This window comes from Cupressus sempervirens, chromosome 4, assembly GCF_028749045.1.
Source record: "Cupressus sempervirens isolate cs-2001-9-10 chromosome 4, ASM2874904v1, whole genome shotgun sequence".
In the NCBI taxonomy this organism is placed as follows: Eukaryota; Viridiplantae; Streptophyta; class Pinopsida; order Cupressales; family Cupressaceae; genus Cupressus; species Cupressus sempervirens.
Window position 1 is genome coordinate 232,741,318 of NC_143121.1, and position 16,272 is coordinate 232,757,589.

The window sequence follows — 16,272 nt, forward strand, 5'->3', positions numbered from 1 at the left end:
CAAGCAAGCCCAGCGTAAGGAAAATTACGCTATCAAAATTAGCCTTTCTGATCCTTTTCCCACCTTTTTGATGACACATCCCTGGCCTAAAAATAAAAAATTTCTAACAATGTGGACCCACAGATTTGGTACCTAACACCTTCTGGAAAAGTGTCTTGTGCTGTAGGTTGAGGAAAAATGTTTTCTGCTGTAGGTTGTGACCTAAAATTTATTTTAGTAGCCCTACAATGTCATTAAATTGTATCCATGGGTCAATGAGCTTGCCTCAGAAAAATACTAAACAGTTATCCATGGGTCTTGAGCTTAACTCAAAAAAATAAAGCTAAACAACTAAACAGTTGAATCCCAATGGTTGCTAGTTGCTATCATACTTTGACTTGCTGTAGAAGATATCTTCTACTTATCAAAATATTCCGTATCATACTTTGACTTGCTGTGGAAGATATCTTCTACTTATCAAAACATTCGGTATTCATTCATTGTGGACTTAAATTACATATAAACTTCATGTATTCATCATTTTATGGATACAGAACAAACTCTCGTGAACTTCATCAGCATCAGTTAAACCATCCAACAGGAAAGAAGATTCTCACAAATGTTTAGGCTCTGTCTAGATGGACTACCATATTTTGCAGTCCTGGTAGTATTGTTTTGTGTGTGTATATATATATATATATATAAAACAGTCGAGAAAGAAGATTCTCACAAATGTTTAGGCTCTGTCTTGATAGGCTACCATATCTTGCAGTCCTGGTAGTATTGTTTTGTAAATATATACAACTTCGTCGGTGCCCAATTTGAAGATAATTATGACCAAGAAATAACAAATGATATATAGATATACTATTAACTCCAAATTGTATTGTATCTTATACATTTTCCCTGATGCTATTGCTGCTGGATAGCTAATAGCTTCACGAATGGCAGGAGTTCTCTAACTGATCTCAACAATAGAAACTAGAACGCCCACTGATGCTAGAGGTAAGAGGTACTCACATCTCCTCTACAAAACTCGGTAGCATATCTAATCCTGGTAACAGGAGCGTAATTGAAGCGTAATCTCAATTACTCGAATACAATTTGGGGTTCAAATTGATGAAAAACAGAATGCAAATTCAAATTGTTCAAAGGAAGACAAAAAATGGCAAGATACCAACGTTACCACTGATTAGGCACGTCTGACACTTTTAGGCCCGACAAATATAAGACTCTCATCTAGCTGTAAAGCAAGCGTAAGAGCAAGAATATATAAAGCTTTAAATACAATGAAAATCCTAACAGTGGAACAAGGGGCAGTCACATAATGCAGAAAACTTTTGCCTACAGGAAGTATGAATGCACCTATCCAGAACAACACCAGGCTTTTCTTGTTGGTTTCTCTTCAGGTTCAACATCTTTTTGCTGCAAAACAACTGTTTTCCCATTAATTAATTTTGCATCTGGTCTCTGTTCCTGGTAGAAGAACACTTTTCTGCTGAGAACATTGTAAATCTCTTTCACAAGAGTTTGGAAAGCTAATGGGACGTTTGTAGAATCCAGGGCAGAAGTCTCTATAAAACATAAATTCCGTGCCTCTGCAAATGCAGTCCCCTCTTCTATTGAAACCTCTCTCACATTTTGAAGGTCGGATTTGTTGCCAACCAGTACTGTAACCACACTCATGTCGGAGTAGGCTGAAACGGAAGTCCAATAATGTGTTAGCATTGAGAATAATGTGGTAAGCACTAGAAAGGGTATAACATAGAATAAAACATCCACAAACAGCAATTAAAAGGGAGAAGAATAATATAAATATATTTCTTGATTCGGTGATTCGAACTAGTATTCCTTTTTGAGTTACTGTTTACCAGTAGTATAAACAATTTTGAATATTCTTTCAAAGTACTAGGCAGTACACTAACAGTAGCAATGTTGAAAATCTATTTTATCCAAAATTTCTGAAGTGTTGTGCTTTCATCTCTCTATTTGAATGTATACCATTTAGACAAAGAAATTTAGTATATTTTATATTTTTTTAACAATTTAACATTTTCACTGTACCGTTGTGTGTACACTTAATACATAAATGTGGGTTTTAGTTGGTTAAGGTCTGCTGAGATTTTAGTTGGTTCAGGCCTGCTGAGACCCCAAATATATTGCAATTTTTTTGTTCATCATTAATTAGGATAGATTTTTGTGCATAAAACAGTAATTGTATCTGTGCTTATAACATATTGTTGTCCAACTAGGGCATACTTAGGTTCCAATTTTTGAAGTCTTCTGCTACTAATATAAAATAAATATTTTCTTAATATTTGATATTAAAAATGCAAAGAATAAACTAATCTACATTTTCTATCTTTCTCAAATGTTCAAAAATACAGCATAATGCAAGAGATCCAAGTTGACTCATTCTAAATTTTGTCTTTGATATATCAGGGATTAGGAATAGTTCAAGCAATCAAGGTTGTCGTAAAAATTAAAGTATTGCAAGATTTATGGGTGTAAACAATTCCTCCTTCCATGATAGCATTCAATGAGAATATGTTTGGTCTCTTTGCACCAGTCAACATATGTATGGAAGTTGCTGATGAAAATGAAACGTGACGGATGCCCATGTAAATCTTTCAGACGAATTTATCAACTCCTGAAATGTGTCTCAAATCTCCGGCTAAAGGTCATCAAATTAACGTATGCCAAGTATTTACACCTCTGCAAAAAACTAGATCTGATGCATATTCAGGTGGCTTTGTAAATATGTGAAATATAGGCATTCGCAAAGCTCCTAGAAGCAAATTTTGGGATTTGTGAAAGGATCTGTTCAGTAAATTTCTTTTGTTGAAGATACCCTTCATTAATAGAGAAAGGTGAAATGGAAGGCAAGAAGCATTCAGTGCCAAGCTGGTAGCCCCTGCTAAAATTGCGAAAAACATAGTTTCAGATGTACTATACTAATGGATACAGATCCATAGGTATCTTCTATCATCAGTTTCACAAGGAAATTGCTGATATAGAGATAAAAGGAAAGTTTCACTCGTATGTAATTTACTTACAAAAAGGCCAAAATTAAGCAATTCCACATACAGAATATCGAGCAGATGGTTACAGATGGCTTGTAAAAACATCTGCATGATTCCATTATACCAGGAACAACGGACACTGACTTGTTAATTCCTTTAGCTATGTCTTTGCTTTCACAACTGATTGATCAGATGATAAATTAAGTTCAGAATTATCGTGCAAATCTTTGATAAAGAATGTACAGTTTGTTTAAAAGGGAATTTCACCGAATAAAGAACCTAGATGGTTCCTGGACACACGCCTGTTTGGTTGCTGAAATAGGAATAGAAAATTTGAAATACGTTTTATGTTTTCCATTTTGTTCATCAATTGGAATAGGGAATGGGAATACATATTCCCATTTTGTCTCTAAAATGAGCTTATACCCATTCCAAAAAATAGCTGTTATTGGAAAAGCCATTCCTATTCCCAATATTGCATTCCTCTTCTCTATTCCTATGCCTGCAACCAAATGGGCCCCACACTATGCTCATTTTGGTAAATTTTAGCTTCAATTTTGGAGATATTTTGGTAGTTAAGTTAGTGAATGACAATAACTGGCAATATGAAAAGAAACTACTCAATCAAGACCTAGACTGCACTAACCATAAAGCTGGTTTCTACTGTCTAGAACATTTGGCTGTGAGGTATTTAAAAGCTATAACGTTTGTCTGGCTTCTTAGGGTTGTAGCAGAGCTTAAAGTTTGAATGGATTGAGGAAAGGGCCATCAAAAAGTGTAGGTACTAGTTTACCTAGAGTTGCCATAACAGTAACTTACAAAAGAGGAATTGGGAGTGAAACTATATCAATGATTTAATGCAATAATTTAAGAAACCAAATTTAAAATCAGTTTATTCTCACTGTTAGAATTTGATCTCCGTATGTTGATGATTGATCTCAATATAATATCAACTGCAGAGAACACAAAATCTTGATCTCAACTGAAGTTTGATTTTAAAGGGCGACTGTTGCAGAAGAAAGGTAATGATGATTTTTTTAGCATTGATTTCAAAGGACTAAATGTCTTTGTCTATGCTATTTGGAGCAACGATTTCAAAGGACTAAATGTCTTTGTCTATGCTGTTTGGAGCAACATGCCAATTTGAAAGAATGTTGTGACTATCAATAGGATCCCCGGCAATCCCTGACAATTATTTGGCAAACAATGTTCATATTTAGGACACAGTTCTAGTCTATTTGTCCAATCCAAACTTGCGAAATTCTGATACCCAGGGCAAGGAAAATAATGAATGGGATTTATTATTTTCGTATGTTAAAAATGTTTTACTTCCCTCAAGACAAATGCCAAGTTCTAAAAGGTTTTGTATGAGAATCCATCATCCTTATTTTTATGTATGGAGCATGCTCGTTGCTTTTGCTCGCATTATTTTCTGGTAAACAATGGAAAGCAGTATACAGTTATCATTGTTTTAAAAGTTCTTGGTCAGGGAATGAAGAGTATCTTAGTGGTATTGTTAGCGATGGTGATGTATGCTTTTGTTTTGGAATCTTAAGTTGACGCCGATTAGACTATTAACGTCTCCAACCAACCATATATATGGAGGAGAGAATTCGTACACTGCATCTAAGTGGATTCGATAACTCAGAGCATGACAGTGCAATAGCAAGTTGCAATATGTCTTATGACCTTAAGTTCAATTGTAATAGTGACAGATGTTTCCGTGGTGACATTCAAAGCGGTGAAAAGACAGTTACTATTTTGTGACATTAACTACTTTTTTAATCTAAGCACAACATTGACATGTAAATGTAAGAGAATTATCTCACGCAAATTAATTTTAAATGTAATTGTTTTTTGATTTCCTATGCAGTCTGATCAAGAAACATCATATATGTTGATACACTGCAAGAAATATGAGCTTGGAAAAGATTTTCATTTATTTGAAGATTTTCACCGCCCAAGTTGTTTAAGTGTTTCTATTACATGAATCAAACAGAAATCTCATTTAGTTTTAGTGATGTGCCTGCTTTTTGTTTTGAATGTCTAATTAATGCCGAGCACAGGGTAGATGAAAAAGATTGTATATTTTCTCTCATTAATAGGCTATGAACAGTTGACAGTGAAAAGTACAAGAACTTGTCTTGTACAAATTGATTCCTGTACACTACCCTGTCAATATTTTCCCCTTATCATTATGTACTAGAATATCTGTTTATTGGCTGGATCAGGGCTAATAGGACCCGAAGACCTAGTAAATTTTCTGTTATAACAACAAATACAAATAGTTCTAATGATGAAAAGTTCTTGTTTCTGTACTTCAATGGGTTCTTGGCATGGACTAACCGATAAGAATCGTCATTCCTTTCAACAGCACAATATTAACATTTTTCCTTTCAAACATACCTGTTGAAATCAGAAATTTATAAAGCTTAGGCCAAGGAAAAATATCGAGTTCCTATTTAATAAACAAAGCGTTTTCCTGTCAAAATAACAAAATTAGCTGAAAACAGAGAGCAATGAACCGGAACAATCATACAGTTCGTGTTGTAAGCACCGTGTCAACAATTTTCCTAACAAATTATGCAAGATAAATCCAAATCAGGAAACAATTGAACCTAAACTAAAAATAAATACATTCGAAATGCACTTTAACATTCCTTTCCAATCAACTGTGCAAGACAAGTAGAATTCCAGGGGTGGGGGGGGGGAAGAGAGTTTCGTATCAAATAGAAATAAGACACGGCAATAAAACACGGTTGTTCCTATCAAATTTACAGGGTAGGTTGAAAAAAGATGAAGCAGTATTAAATTGAAAGTAAAACTAACAAGAACATTCACAACTCTCCCCATTTAAAACTTTTACCGTGGAAGAGTAATGTTGAGAAACTTCTGTAGTTGATTGTCTCACATATGACCATCTGATGCCTTTTAGATCAGAAATGTTACAAATTTTCTGTTTACTCTGTTTATGCAGAAACTTTCTGTCGCATGTAAAAATTAAATTGGGAACAGAAAAGGCAATAAAAACAGGAGTTTAAACTCAAATGCAAACGCTGCGAAATTCACAGGCACAAAAGATTTCCACAAATTATATACTCACTGTGAAGTTCATCAAGCCACCGAGATATATTTTCAAACGTTTGACGGCGGCTGATGTCGTAGACAACAAGTGCTCCCACGGCTCCTCTGTAATACGCGGAGGTAACGGCTCTGAAGCGCTCCTGGCCTGCCGTGTCCCAGATCTGCGCTTTGATCTCTTTGCCGTCGATTTCCATCGTCTGCGTCTGAAACTCCACGCCGATCGTGGATTTTGAGTTGGGATAAAACTCATTCCGTGCATATCTTGCCAGCAGATTCGACTTTCCAACTGCAGAGTCGCCTATTAACACGATTTTGAAGAGATAATCTTCGATTTGCTCTTCATCCGCATATGTCATCATCTTAGGGTTTCAAGGAGAAAAAAGAACTGAATTTTTTCAAAAATATCCAGCAATTTTGCAAAATTCTGTCAAGTGCCAGAAATGCGTCATTAAAACAACGTCATTCCCGACCGTAGAAAATAACTGGATACAGCAATAAGAATTTGGTCAGGGAACATCTCATAAAACTTCAAATAATTGATGTCAAAGTCCGCACTTCAAATTCATCTCTATGGGTCGCCCAGATCGCATTAAAAGGCAAAGCAGATTTCGAAAATGCAATATCAAATTCTCATCAAAAAATGCCAAGCAGCGGAATTTTATCATATATTACAGCGAGCGGAGAGACCTTTAGGCCAAGAAAGAAGAATCAAACAACAATTTCTACGCCGACAGCAGAATGCTGAAACAAATTCCGTATGTTATGGTTAACATACAAACTGCACCAAGGATTTCCTGTCCCGTTCTTAAAGATGTCACTTTCACAACAACGACCACTAATATTTCACAAGTAATTTTACACTAATTCTAATTGTAGCGTTTTTCTAAGCAGAAACACAGAAACTTCATAGAACTTTCAGAGCTATTCTTGGAAATGTAATCTTCAAAAATATTGCATAAAAAATGTGGAGACATTAACATTTCAGCTAAAATACAAATTAAGAAAGAAATGCTGCACAAACGTCTCGATGCGCCAAAATGTATGCTGTACAATGTTTACATGAACAGGATTCCCCCAAAAATAACAAAATCTGAAAATGTCGCTAAAATCAAGTTACTCACAGACAAAGTATACAAAATAATATTATCCCTTACGGAAGAAGAAAACGCCAGGCAACGGACATGACAACCAGCGAAATTCAAAGAATATTCAATATGTAAATACAAAGCCAGTTCATTGCACATATTTATGCTAAATTATTTGCGGAGATCGCTGTGGGTCCTGATGAAATTAATGACAAGAATACAGCGAAGGAAGAGTTTCTTACAAATTGTTTTACATGTTCGCTTACTAAATCGAGGCAACGGACGCATTTTGTGGTATTTCGCTGTAGTTTACAGGCGTTCTGTCTGGGCCTCTTGTCATTATTTAGAGAGAACAGCCAAACGACACAATTTGACGTGGAGTAAGAAAGATGAAACGGCGCTGTCATGGCATTGTACCGGTTGCCGACATAAACGCACCCAATATGACCACATCACCTGGCCATGTGACCGTGCTTTCTGGTAGTGATACCATAGAAAAGGGCTTAACGCTTAACTTCACACTAACACTAATCACATAGAAATTGGCTTTCATAGAGTTCAAAAAGTGTGGCTCGTGGGCCAATAAATATAATTTTGATGGTTGTATAGCTGTATTTAGTATTTTTGGAAAAATTATAAATTATGTCATAATATGGTTCAAGATATTTTAATCTTAGAGATGCATTGGATATGGAGTATATTAATTTTATTTTAGTGAAAATTTCATGCTTTAATTTTAAATTTGATTATGTAAATTTTTTATGGTTAATGTTTTGAATCCATCAAGAAAACATAAGAGAAGAAAACTTAAATCATGTATATACTATTTATTAATATTTATAACACACTATTTCTAAAATAAATGCTAAATTAAAATTAATATATATTCTCATTAACTATATAATTTGTAGATAAATATGTAAATATTATTTAGTCATTAAATAATTAAATAAAAATTTAAAATTAGTGAAGAACATTAGTCTTAAGTCCGTTCTAATAAGCATTCGTTACATTTATAAATTAAAAGTTCCCTTTAAAATCATTTATGAGGTAATAGTTACCCATTTTTTTGGATTAACAAGATAACAATTAGATAAATTCTATAAGGTTATTGGTATCTGTGTGTGTATTGAATATGTAATGCTAAGATCTAATCCTCTAGATTGAAAACCCTAGCATGAATTGATATGAGAGAGCAATGCATAGATTTGAATATGATAAAGAAAGCATACCAAGCCCCCAACGCTAAAGTACTCTTACCAAACTCATAATTTGTATTTGCTAGCCCATGAGTGTATCTTTGAATGCTTGAATGTTGAAAATGTCGGATCAAGGAAGAAAGATATCTTTCTTGCTCCAAAGAGATGCCCACAATAGTTTGTCCAAAAATGCTTGATATTAACATGAACTTGTTCTTCTATATCATCCTCTTGCAATCTTTCATCATCACTTCACCAATGCTTGCTTGCTTGAATCTATTATCTCCACTTGATGGATACTTGGGCTTATCGTGTGAAAATGAAGGCAAAAGAGAGTCCTTATATAGAGATTTCAAGGCAAGGCTCCTTAGGCAATGCAAGGGCCCATAATTCAAATTTCACCTCGAATTATGATCCAATCACAATAACCAACTTAGGAGGGAAAATAATTAAATGAATTTCAAATTAAAACCCTCCTGCATTCGGATCTAGAAACCTGACATTGATTTCAGGGTCCTTCGAGACCAAAATTTGGAAAGAGGGATCAAATCCCAACAGAGGTCAAGGATGACCTTGACCTTGACCTAGGAGTCCAAATCCAGCTAGTGTTGAAAACAGAAGGTCTTGGGGATGCCTATAGACTAATGATGACAAAATAGGGCAGAGGGCCAGAGAAGCACAAAGTCCTACGACGAATATGATGAAGGCTAGGAGGACCTATACCTAGATGCTACCTAAAAATTAGAGTCATGGAGAAGTGAAATCAAGGAGAATCCTCAGGATCCTAATCCTAATTTCACCTAAAATGAAGAAATTGAGTGCAAATGCATCCTAAATGCAGATCTATCATGATAAATGCACTAAAAGAGGGTGGTAAACCTATCAAGATGGAAATGCTTCCATCTTAAGACAATCCAATATCAATAGTGTATCATTATTGGGATATTTGTGCAAAGGTTGCACCATTATTGAGGTATTTGTGTAAAATTATTAGATTAATTGTGCAAACATTTTGGTTGTCCATGTGAATGATATTGTGCACAAGAGGCTAGGTATTAAGCGACATGTAATGTCTCACCATGGAACCCTTGCATAGGATAAAACATTCACTAAAGTATTTTTTTAATATATAAGTTACAAATGCATAAGTAAACATACAACAATAGTGGTTGTCTCACGATCGAGCACAAACAAAAGTTTTCACATAGTCCAAGTGATCCAAAACAACCCAAGCATGCTACTAGAATGAAATACACATGCTTGTCAAATTGCCTCACAAGAGCTCAAAAAAAAAAAGGAGCCATTAGAGACCACGTGAGTTAATAACTCATGGCTTCTAATAGAGGGGACTAGGTCAATCTGCAATTCCATCTAAGCAAAGATTCATTTTAAGCACCATTGGAAATGTTGGCCTACGATGTTTAAGAAAACCATATTCATTTACAAGGCTATAAAACCATCTAACACACAATATGAAATCAAATAAAGGCTATTCAACAATCAAAGCTAAGATAAACCTTAGAAAACACACATATTGAGGCAGACAAAGACATCAAATCACATAGATACCAATCCATAATGTGTATACATCAATTACGAAAAAATACCTTCTCATTGTAATGTCTTAGTTTGGTGGCATGGAGATGCCAAACTACAAGTTGGAGACGATGAATATAACACACATTATTTCATTGAATGCAGACGCCATTAGAAAATAGAAAAATTTTTTGAACCAAAAAAGTCTTGGACTAGTGGCATAAAGGCATCAATTTGTAGGAAGAGATGTTGATTAATGTTAACATTGGAATACAAGTGCAAATGCTTGTCAATAATATCCTCCCCATACTTAGAATATTAAACAAAATAATGTGTATACATCAATTACAAAAAAATACCTTCTCATTGTAATGTCTCAGTTTGGTGGCATGGAGATGCCAAACTACAAATTGGAGACGATGAATAGAACATACACTATTTCATTGAATGCAAATGCCATTAGAAAGTAGACAATTTTTTTGAATCAAAAAAGTCTTGGACTAGTGGCATAAAGGCATTAGTTTGTAGGGAGAGATGTTGATTAGTGTTAACATTGGAATACAAGTGCAAATGCTTATCAATAATATCCTACCCATACTTAGAATATTAAACAAAATCTTATGTCAAATTTAATGTACACCTAAAGTGCAACTAGAACCATATTGAGGAGTATTAAATACTCTAAATTGAGGCTACAATTACTCGATGGTAATCAATCTGAGCATGCAAACAACATCAACAATAAGATAATATCCAAAATAGAACACGTACTAGAATAAAGAGCAAGGGATATGAATGAGCACAACATGCTTGATACTAAAGCCATTGGATCCAATCCAATGCCTATAGTATTAGAATATTTAAAATAACTGAGAGGGGTGGGGGGGTAAATCAATTATCCTCAAGTCCAGATGTATAAAAATAACTTTTAACAACTCCAACAAACTTAATCAAGCTCATGAAATAAAATTGTTCATCACCATTCAACTTATTTATTCCATCTTTCTCTCTGTTCAATATATACTGGCTAGTAGAATAATATCATAGTTAACAATAAACTTCAAACTTCAAATAATAAGTAGCATAAACACATAACAAACACCCACACAAATGTTTGACACCTGTATTTAATGTGGAAACTTAATTTGGAAAAACCACCAAGTAACATGCTACCACTTTTCACTCTTTTGAAGTGAGCTCTCTTAGGAGCCAAGCTTGTTAAAGGTTACTAAACACATTGATTAGGAGTGGCCTTGTTAGAGGACTTTAGAAAATTCCCTTAGAATGTCACCTTCTGAAAGGCTTTACAAATGACTATTAGGTCAACCTTAATCAAAAGGATTTTACTTCTACCACAATGATTAGAAAGCAACAACTAGGTTTGATCCGATAACATACAACTCACTTTGTCAATTCAGATCTCCATTAAGCTCAATACTAGTTCATTAATTGAACTCCATCTCTCTCAGCAACTTAGATCTTTTGGCAACTCTTCAAGCAATCTTCTACATCACAAACTTCACACTTCTCCTTTACCAGTCTATTCTCCACTTGTCTTCACAAATTCTAGTTCAAAAACCCTAAAAAAGATCTCATATGCCTCCTTAAATAGGCAACTTTTTGATCTTTTTTCCACTTAAACATAACCATAGATCTTAGGGTTATGATTAGATTCAACAAATTCAATGAATTTAACCATCTTCTATTGTTCTTCTTCCTTGTTGACATTTCTAGAAGTTTCCCTCAAATCTTAGCCTTTGATTGCTCAACTAATATTTTCTTGAATTAAATAATCCAAGTCATCAATGCTTATCATCAACATGTTTTGATTACTTTGAGAATTCAACTGTGTTGTCTACAAATCTTAATTCTTTCTCAAACTATTATTTTGCTGACACTCTGTCATAACTACATTTGTCTACTCGGTCATCACTAGATCACTTAGTCATCACTAAATTATCTTGCTTAGTTTACACTGTGTAACTCAGTCATTACTATCACTCGATATTCTCTGTCACTCAATCAATACTGATACTCGACCAACCTTGTTCTGCTCAACAATGCTTAAGTTCCTTAATCTTTCGCTTCAAAAACTTGGTTAATTCACAACTCTTTTGATTCTTAGTTGATCTTTCTAATTTGCTTATTGTAATGAATAAACAACTCATTATCTTGTCAAGTACTAACTGATCAAGTGCCTATTGTAGTCCCATTACACTCTCACATCTCAACCTTTCACTAAGTCATCTCATGATCTTTTCTTTTCAAACCCTCTTCATCAATCAAATGATATGGCACTCTACACTATTAGCAAATGTCTTACCAGTAAGATTTGACATCAATGACAACATAACAATTGTTCCACATTGTAGTTCCAACATATACATCAATCCCCAATAGTGACGTGACATGCCACCTAAACATGTCAACCCTAAGGGTCACCCCACTATGCTCTTGGAGATGGTTACTTGACCCAAAAAATCACAATGAACACCAAGAAATAAGGATAATACTCATGCCATATAATACAACAATCAAGGGATAATTTTTTTTATCCCAATGCAATTCTCTTAAGAAAAAAAATACTAGGTCATCTAAACACAATGTGACTACTCAACCCTAATAAGGTTTGATGTAGAGATTCAAGAGTGGGAGTGTCTGTTGGGAATTTGGCTAAGGTAGATGATATAATGTTTTCATTTACGGTAACATATATTTAGATATAAGTGAGAAAATCATGAAGATGACATTTTTGATAGGACTTAGAAAATTGTGTAAGTATCACAAAGTTTATCTGTCAACACATGCACTATTTTGATTGACACAGTTAATAGAAGTAATATTGGCACGTGTGCACTTGAGGGTAGATAGAATGGAGTATGAGTATTTGCACATCTAAGAGCATGGGGTTGTACAAGAAGCATGTACACAGATGTAATAGTTTTTCAGTTGCAACATTGAACAAACATCACAAGATAACGATAAGGAATTGGATATTTTAGGTTAAGGAATTATTTTGATTACCAAAATGATTACTTAACTAATAGGGATGATATCCTAGATGTTAACCCTAAGTGATCAAAAGGAAGTTTTTCTAATTAGGACACATGTGAAGACATGAAGGATGACAAAACAAAAAAACTTGATATAAAGGAAAAAACTTTAGATACAATGTTTTGTGATGTCTATGACAATGAAATGAGAGTTCTGATGTTAGATTAGAGAAGTACAGATGTATGGTCAATTTCATGAAGAGAAGAAAAGGGAAATTAGATATTGAAGATATTAGTAGCAGTAAGAGGTTCTATACTTATCTCTTGTAACATTATTGTATATTGTATGTTTGGGCAGTGGGCTCATCTTGCATAATTTCCCGTAATTGTAATAACAACTCTAAACAAGGTTGAGGCTTCTAATTAGTTCTCTAATAAGGACCAAGACACTATACATATGTAATAGACTCCTAACAGGATATATGTTTCCCAAGATACTTTTGATTAGTGGATCATTTTGTGGGTACCATCCTCATCGGGGTTTTCCCTTGGCTAGGGTTTCCTTGGTTAACAAAATAGGGTGTTATGTGTTGCATTACTCATAGTTGTATTTTCTATTCAGCTTAATCAATTTACTTTCATATTCAAATTATAAGATTGTTAATTGGGCAAAATTTTATGAAATATCATTTCACACCCCCCCTCTCAGTATTTATGATTTCTAACAGTGTCATCGCATGATACATATTGGCTAGTTTGGCTTCAAGAAACCCTTCTCTCACCAAGGATGCCCTATAGAGCCATTGATCACATATGCATGTGATCAGACTAAATTGTATCATCAATCAATGTCCTTAGATGGTTACATCCTATATCTTTGATCAACATCCATAAGATTGCTAGATATACACTATGCATTCAATTTATTCCCTCAAGATGTCAAACTAATCATACCTATGCATAGATTATGTGTCTATCTATGGAATTAATTGCAATCCACTAATTTTCTTAAAAATATACTAAAAATTCACACACAATAAAATATAAAAATCCAAGTAAAATAAAAATATAGCTTTTACTTCAAACTTACTCTTTATAGCTTGATTTTATTTTTTTCCTAGCTCCAAATTCTTATTGATATCTTAGATCTTCAATCACCTTCACAAGATGCTACCAAAGTTTGGAAATAATGAATTTTATGCAAATTAGGATGAAATCCTAAAATTCCTTGCAAACTAATCATTATTGATACATGATAATTGGACTAAAGATTTAGCTATGGATAGTGCTAATATGAAATTACTATTCCATATGCTTTCACAATGCTCTTAAAATTTCTCACAAGATATTGATATGGTTGCTATAATGCTAAGTTCTCTAAGGTTGCTAATTACCTTAGAATGAAGGAAATGTGCTCCTTTTTATATATTCTTGTAACCCTCTAGCCTAGGTGGAAAAATCCTACAATTGAGATTGAAAAGTTGATAAATCAAAGGTGACTATTGACTTAGTTAGAGGAGTTAAGAGGACTGAGGAATTGGTTTGAATGTGGGAGGGGAAAGTTCCTCCTATAATAACAAGAAGTATAACAATGAGGGAAGGAGAGACACATATCAAATGTCTCTCCATGACCCTTGAGAGGAAGAAAGAAGGGCATTTTTGTCCCTAAGATTCTTTGTACAAGTGTCCTTATGTCTCATATTTAAACATATGAGGTGGATAGACAAGACATTAGTTTGTAGGAATGATGACATATACTATGTCCTATGAAGACATGTGGTCATGAGATCAAGTCTCATAAGGCCATGCACCCCTTTTAGACCCCTTATAAATAAGACTCATGGTTGAGGATAAATAGACTATTTAATAAATAAACTAAACTAATTATCTTAGCCAAGGGTGAGATATCAAGTGAGGCGAATTAAGGCGAATTAGTCATGTGGTGAGAGGAATATTAATTAATTGTAATAAGTTACTTAATATGAATAAACATAAGACTTATTGAGTTGACTTAATAAATTAAACAATTTGTTTAACAATAGAATAAAATATGATTAATTAAATAATAAATATTTAATTAATTATTCAAGTCATTTTTAAGTGTATACATTTTCTCTCTCTTTGAAATAATGTATTTGTCACAATGTTTAACAACAATAATCCAATTTCAACACCTTGACTCTGCCTCAAAGGTAAGGCACTAGCATGCCCCCTTGGGAGATTGATTAAAAACATATGTATGCGTATGTTTATGTGTATGTGTATGTGTATGTGCATGTGCATGTGCATGTGCATGTGTATGTGTATGTGTATGTGTATGTGTATGTGTATGCGTATGTGTATGCATATATGTATATGTTAATTTATGTATGTATGTATGTCGATCAATATCACAACAGAAATGAAGTTGACACGAAGAAAAACTAATGAAAGAGGCTTATGGAAAGTTAATGAGGATTATGGTCAGCATACATAATTAACTAGTGTTACATGACATCTATATATGGAAGAAAAGGGCAAAAGGTTGTCATTGTTAGACTTGGCATTTATAGATTGGAGAGAGTTAAAGAAATCTAAAATTTGTAGAAGATGTTGTTCCAATTATACAACTATAATTATAGGATAAAATGTTGGAATTTGATAATGTTTATGTTCATAAGATAGGTTGGATGATGTTATTTGTCATGCATTTGACAAATTGATTGATTAAAGTAGTCAACATCATTGAAAAGTGTGCTAGTTGACCAACTAGGTAAGATAATTAATAGAATTATATGATAGATTGTGTGATTATATGAATGACAATAGGTGTAAGGGAGATAAATAAATATCACAAAATATTGATTTCATATCTTACTTGATAATTGTCATTCTATTGATTTTGATATAGGAAGACATGTTTGATATCATGAGAGTGATATATCCCCACTCAGAAGATGAGGCCAACTATGTTAAAGCTAGATAAGATTATGCTTGGTTCCATGAGAATGTATCATGTAGCATATTTTTGGTAGCTACAAGTATTAAGAGGCATGGAGAGGGGTGGGGATTGAATCAGTACTTCAATTTTTCTTTTCTTTTAAATACTTACTTTCTTTTAATCGATAATCTTCCTTAATAATTTAACTGATAAAATATTAATTCTTCACCATACTAATAGTTAATGAGTCTTAAAATGAAATAAAATAAACATTCGCACCATAAGCATTAAACAAATAACACATTGATTTTGGTATTGTAGAAAACCCATGGTCAGAGGGAAAAACTACGGTGGGGATGATACCCACAACTTATCACTATAGTAACAACGTGCCCAATTAAGAGATTTACAATAATATCATCTTTTGAATGACCACACTCTATTAAAAGTGTC

The 16,272-nt window shown here is 33.8% G+C and overlaps 1 protein-coding gene across 5 annotated transcripts; it reads right to left on the bottom strand.

Moving 5' to 3' along the window:
* Positions 1 to 824: 824 nt before the first annotated feature.
* Positions 825 to 7,573, bottom strand: LOC149560856 (ras-related protein RABA5a-like). Of its 5 annotated transcripts, none has more exons than XM_089824864.1 (3): positions 7,414 to 7,573; positions 6,106 to 6,568; positions 825 to 1,676 (listed from the first exon to the last, which is right to left on the bottom strand). In XM_089824864.1, exons 2-3 carry the CDS (start codon positions 6,443 to 6,445, stop codon positions 1,345 to 1,347), a joined length of 672 nt encoding a protein of 223 aa, XP_089680990.1. In that variant the 5' UTR covers positions 6,446 to 6,568; positions 7,414 to 7,573; the 3' UTR covers positions 825 to 1,344. The 5 variants fall into 5 exon arrangements, with proteins under 5 accessions (XP_089680990.1, XP_089680987.1, XP_089680989.1 ...); XM_089824861.1 differs by having other exon boundaries at positions 6,106 to 6,510; positions 7,414 to 7,561; XM_089824863.1 differs by lacking the exon at positions 7,414 to 7,573 and adding an exon at positions 7,208 to 7,311.
* Between the last annotated feature and the right edge of the window lie 8,699 nt (positions 7,574 to 16,272).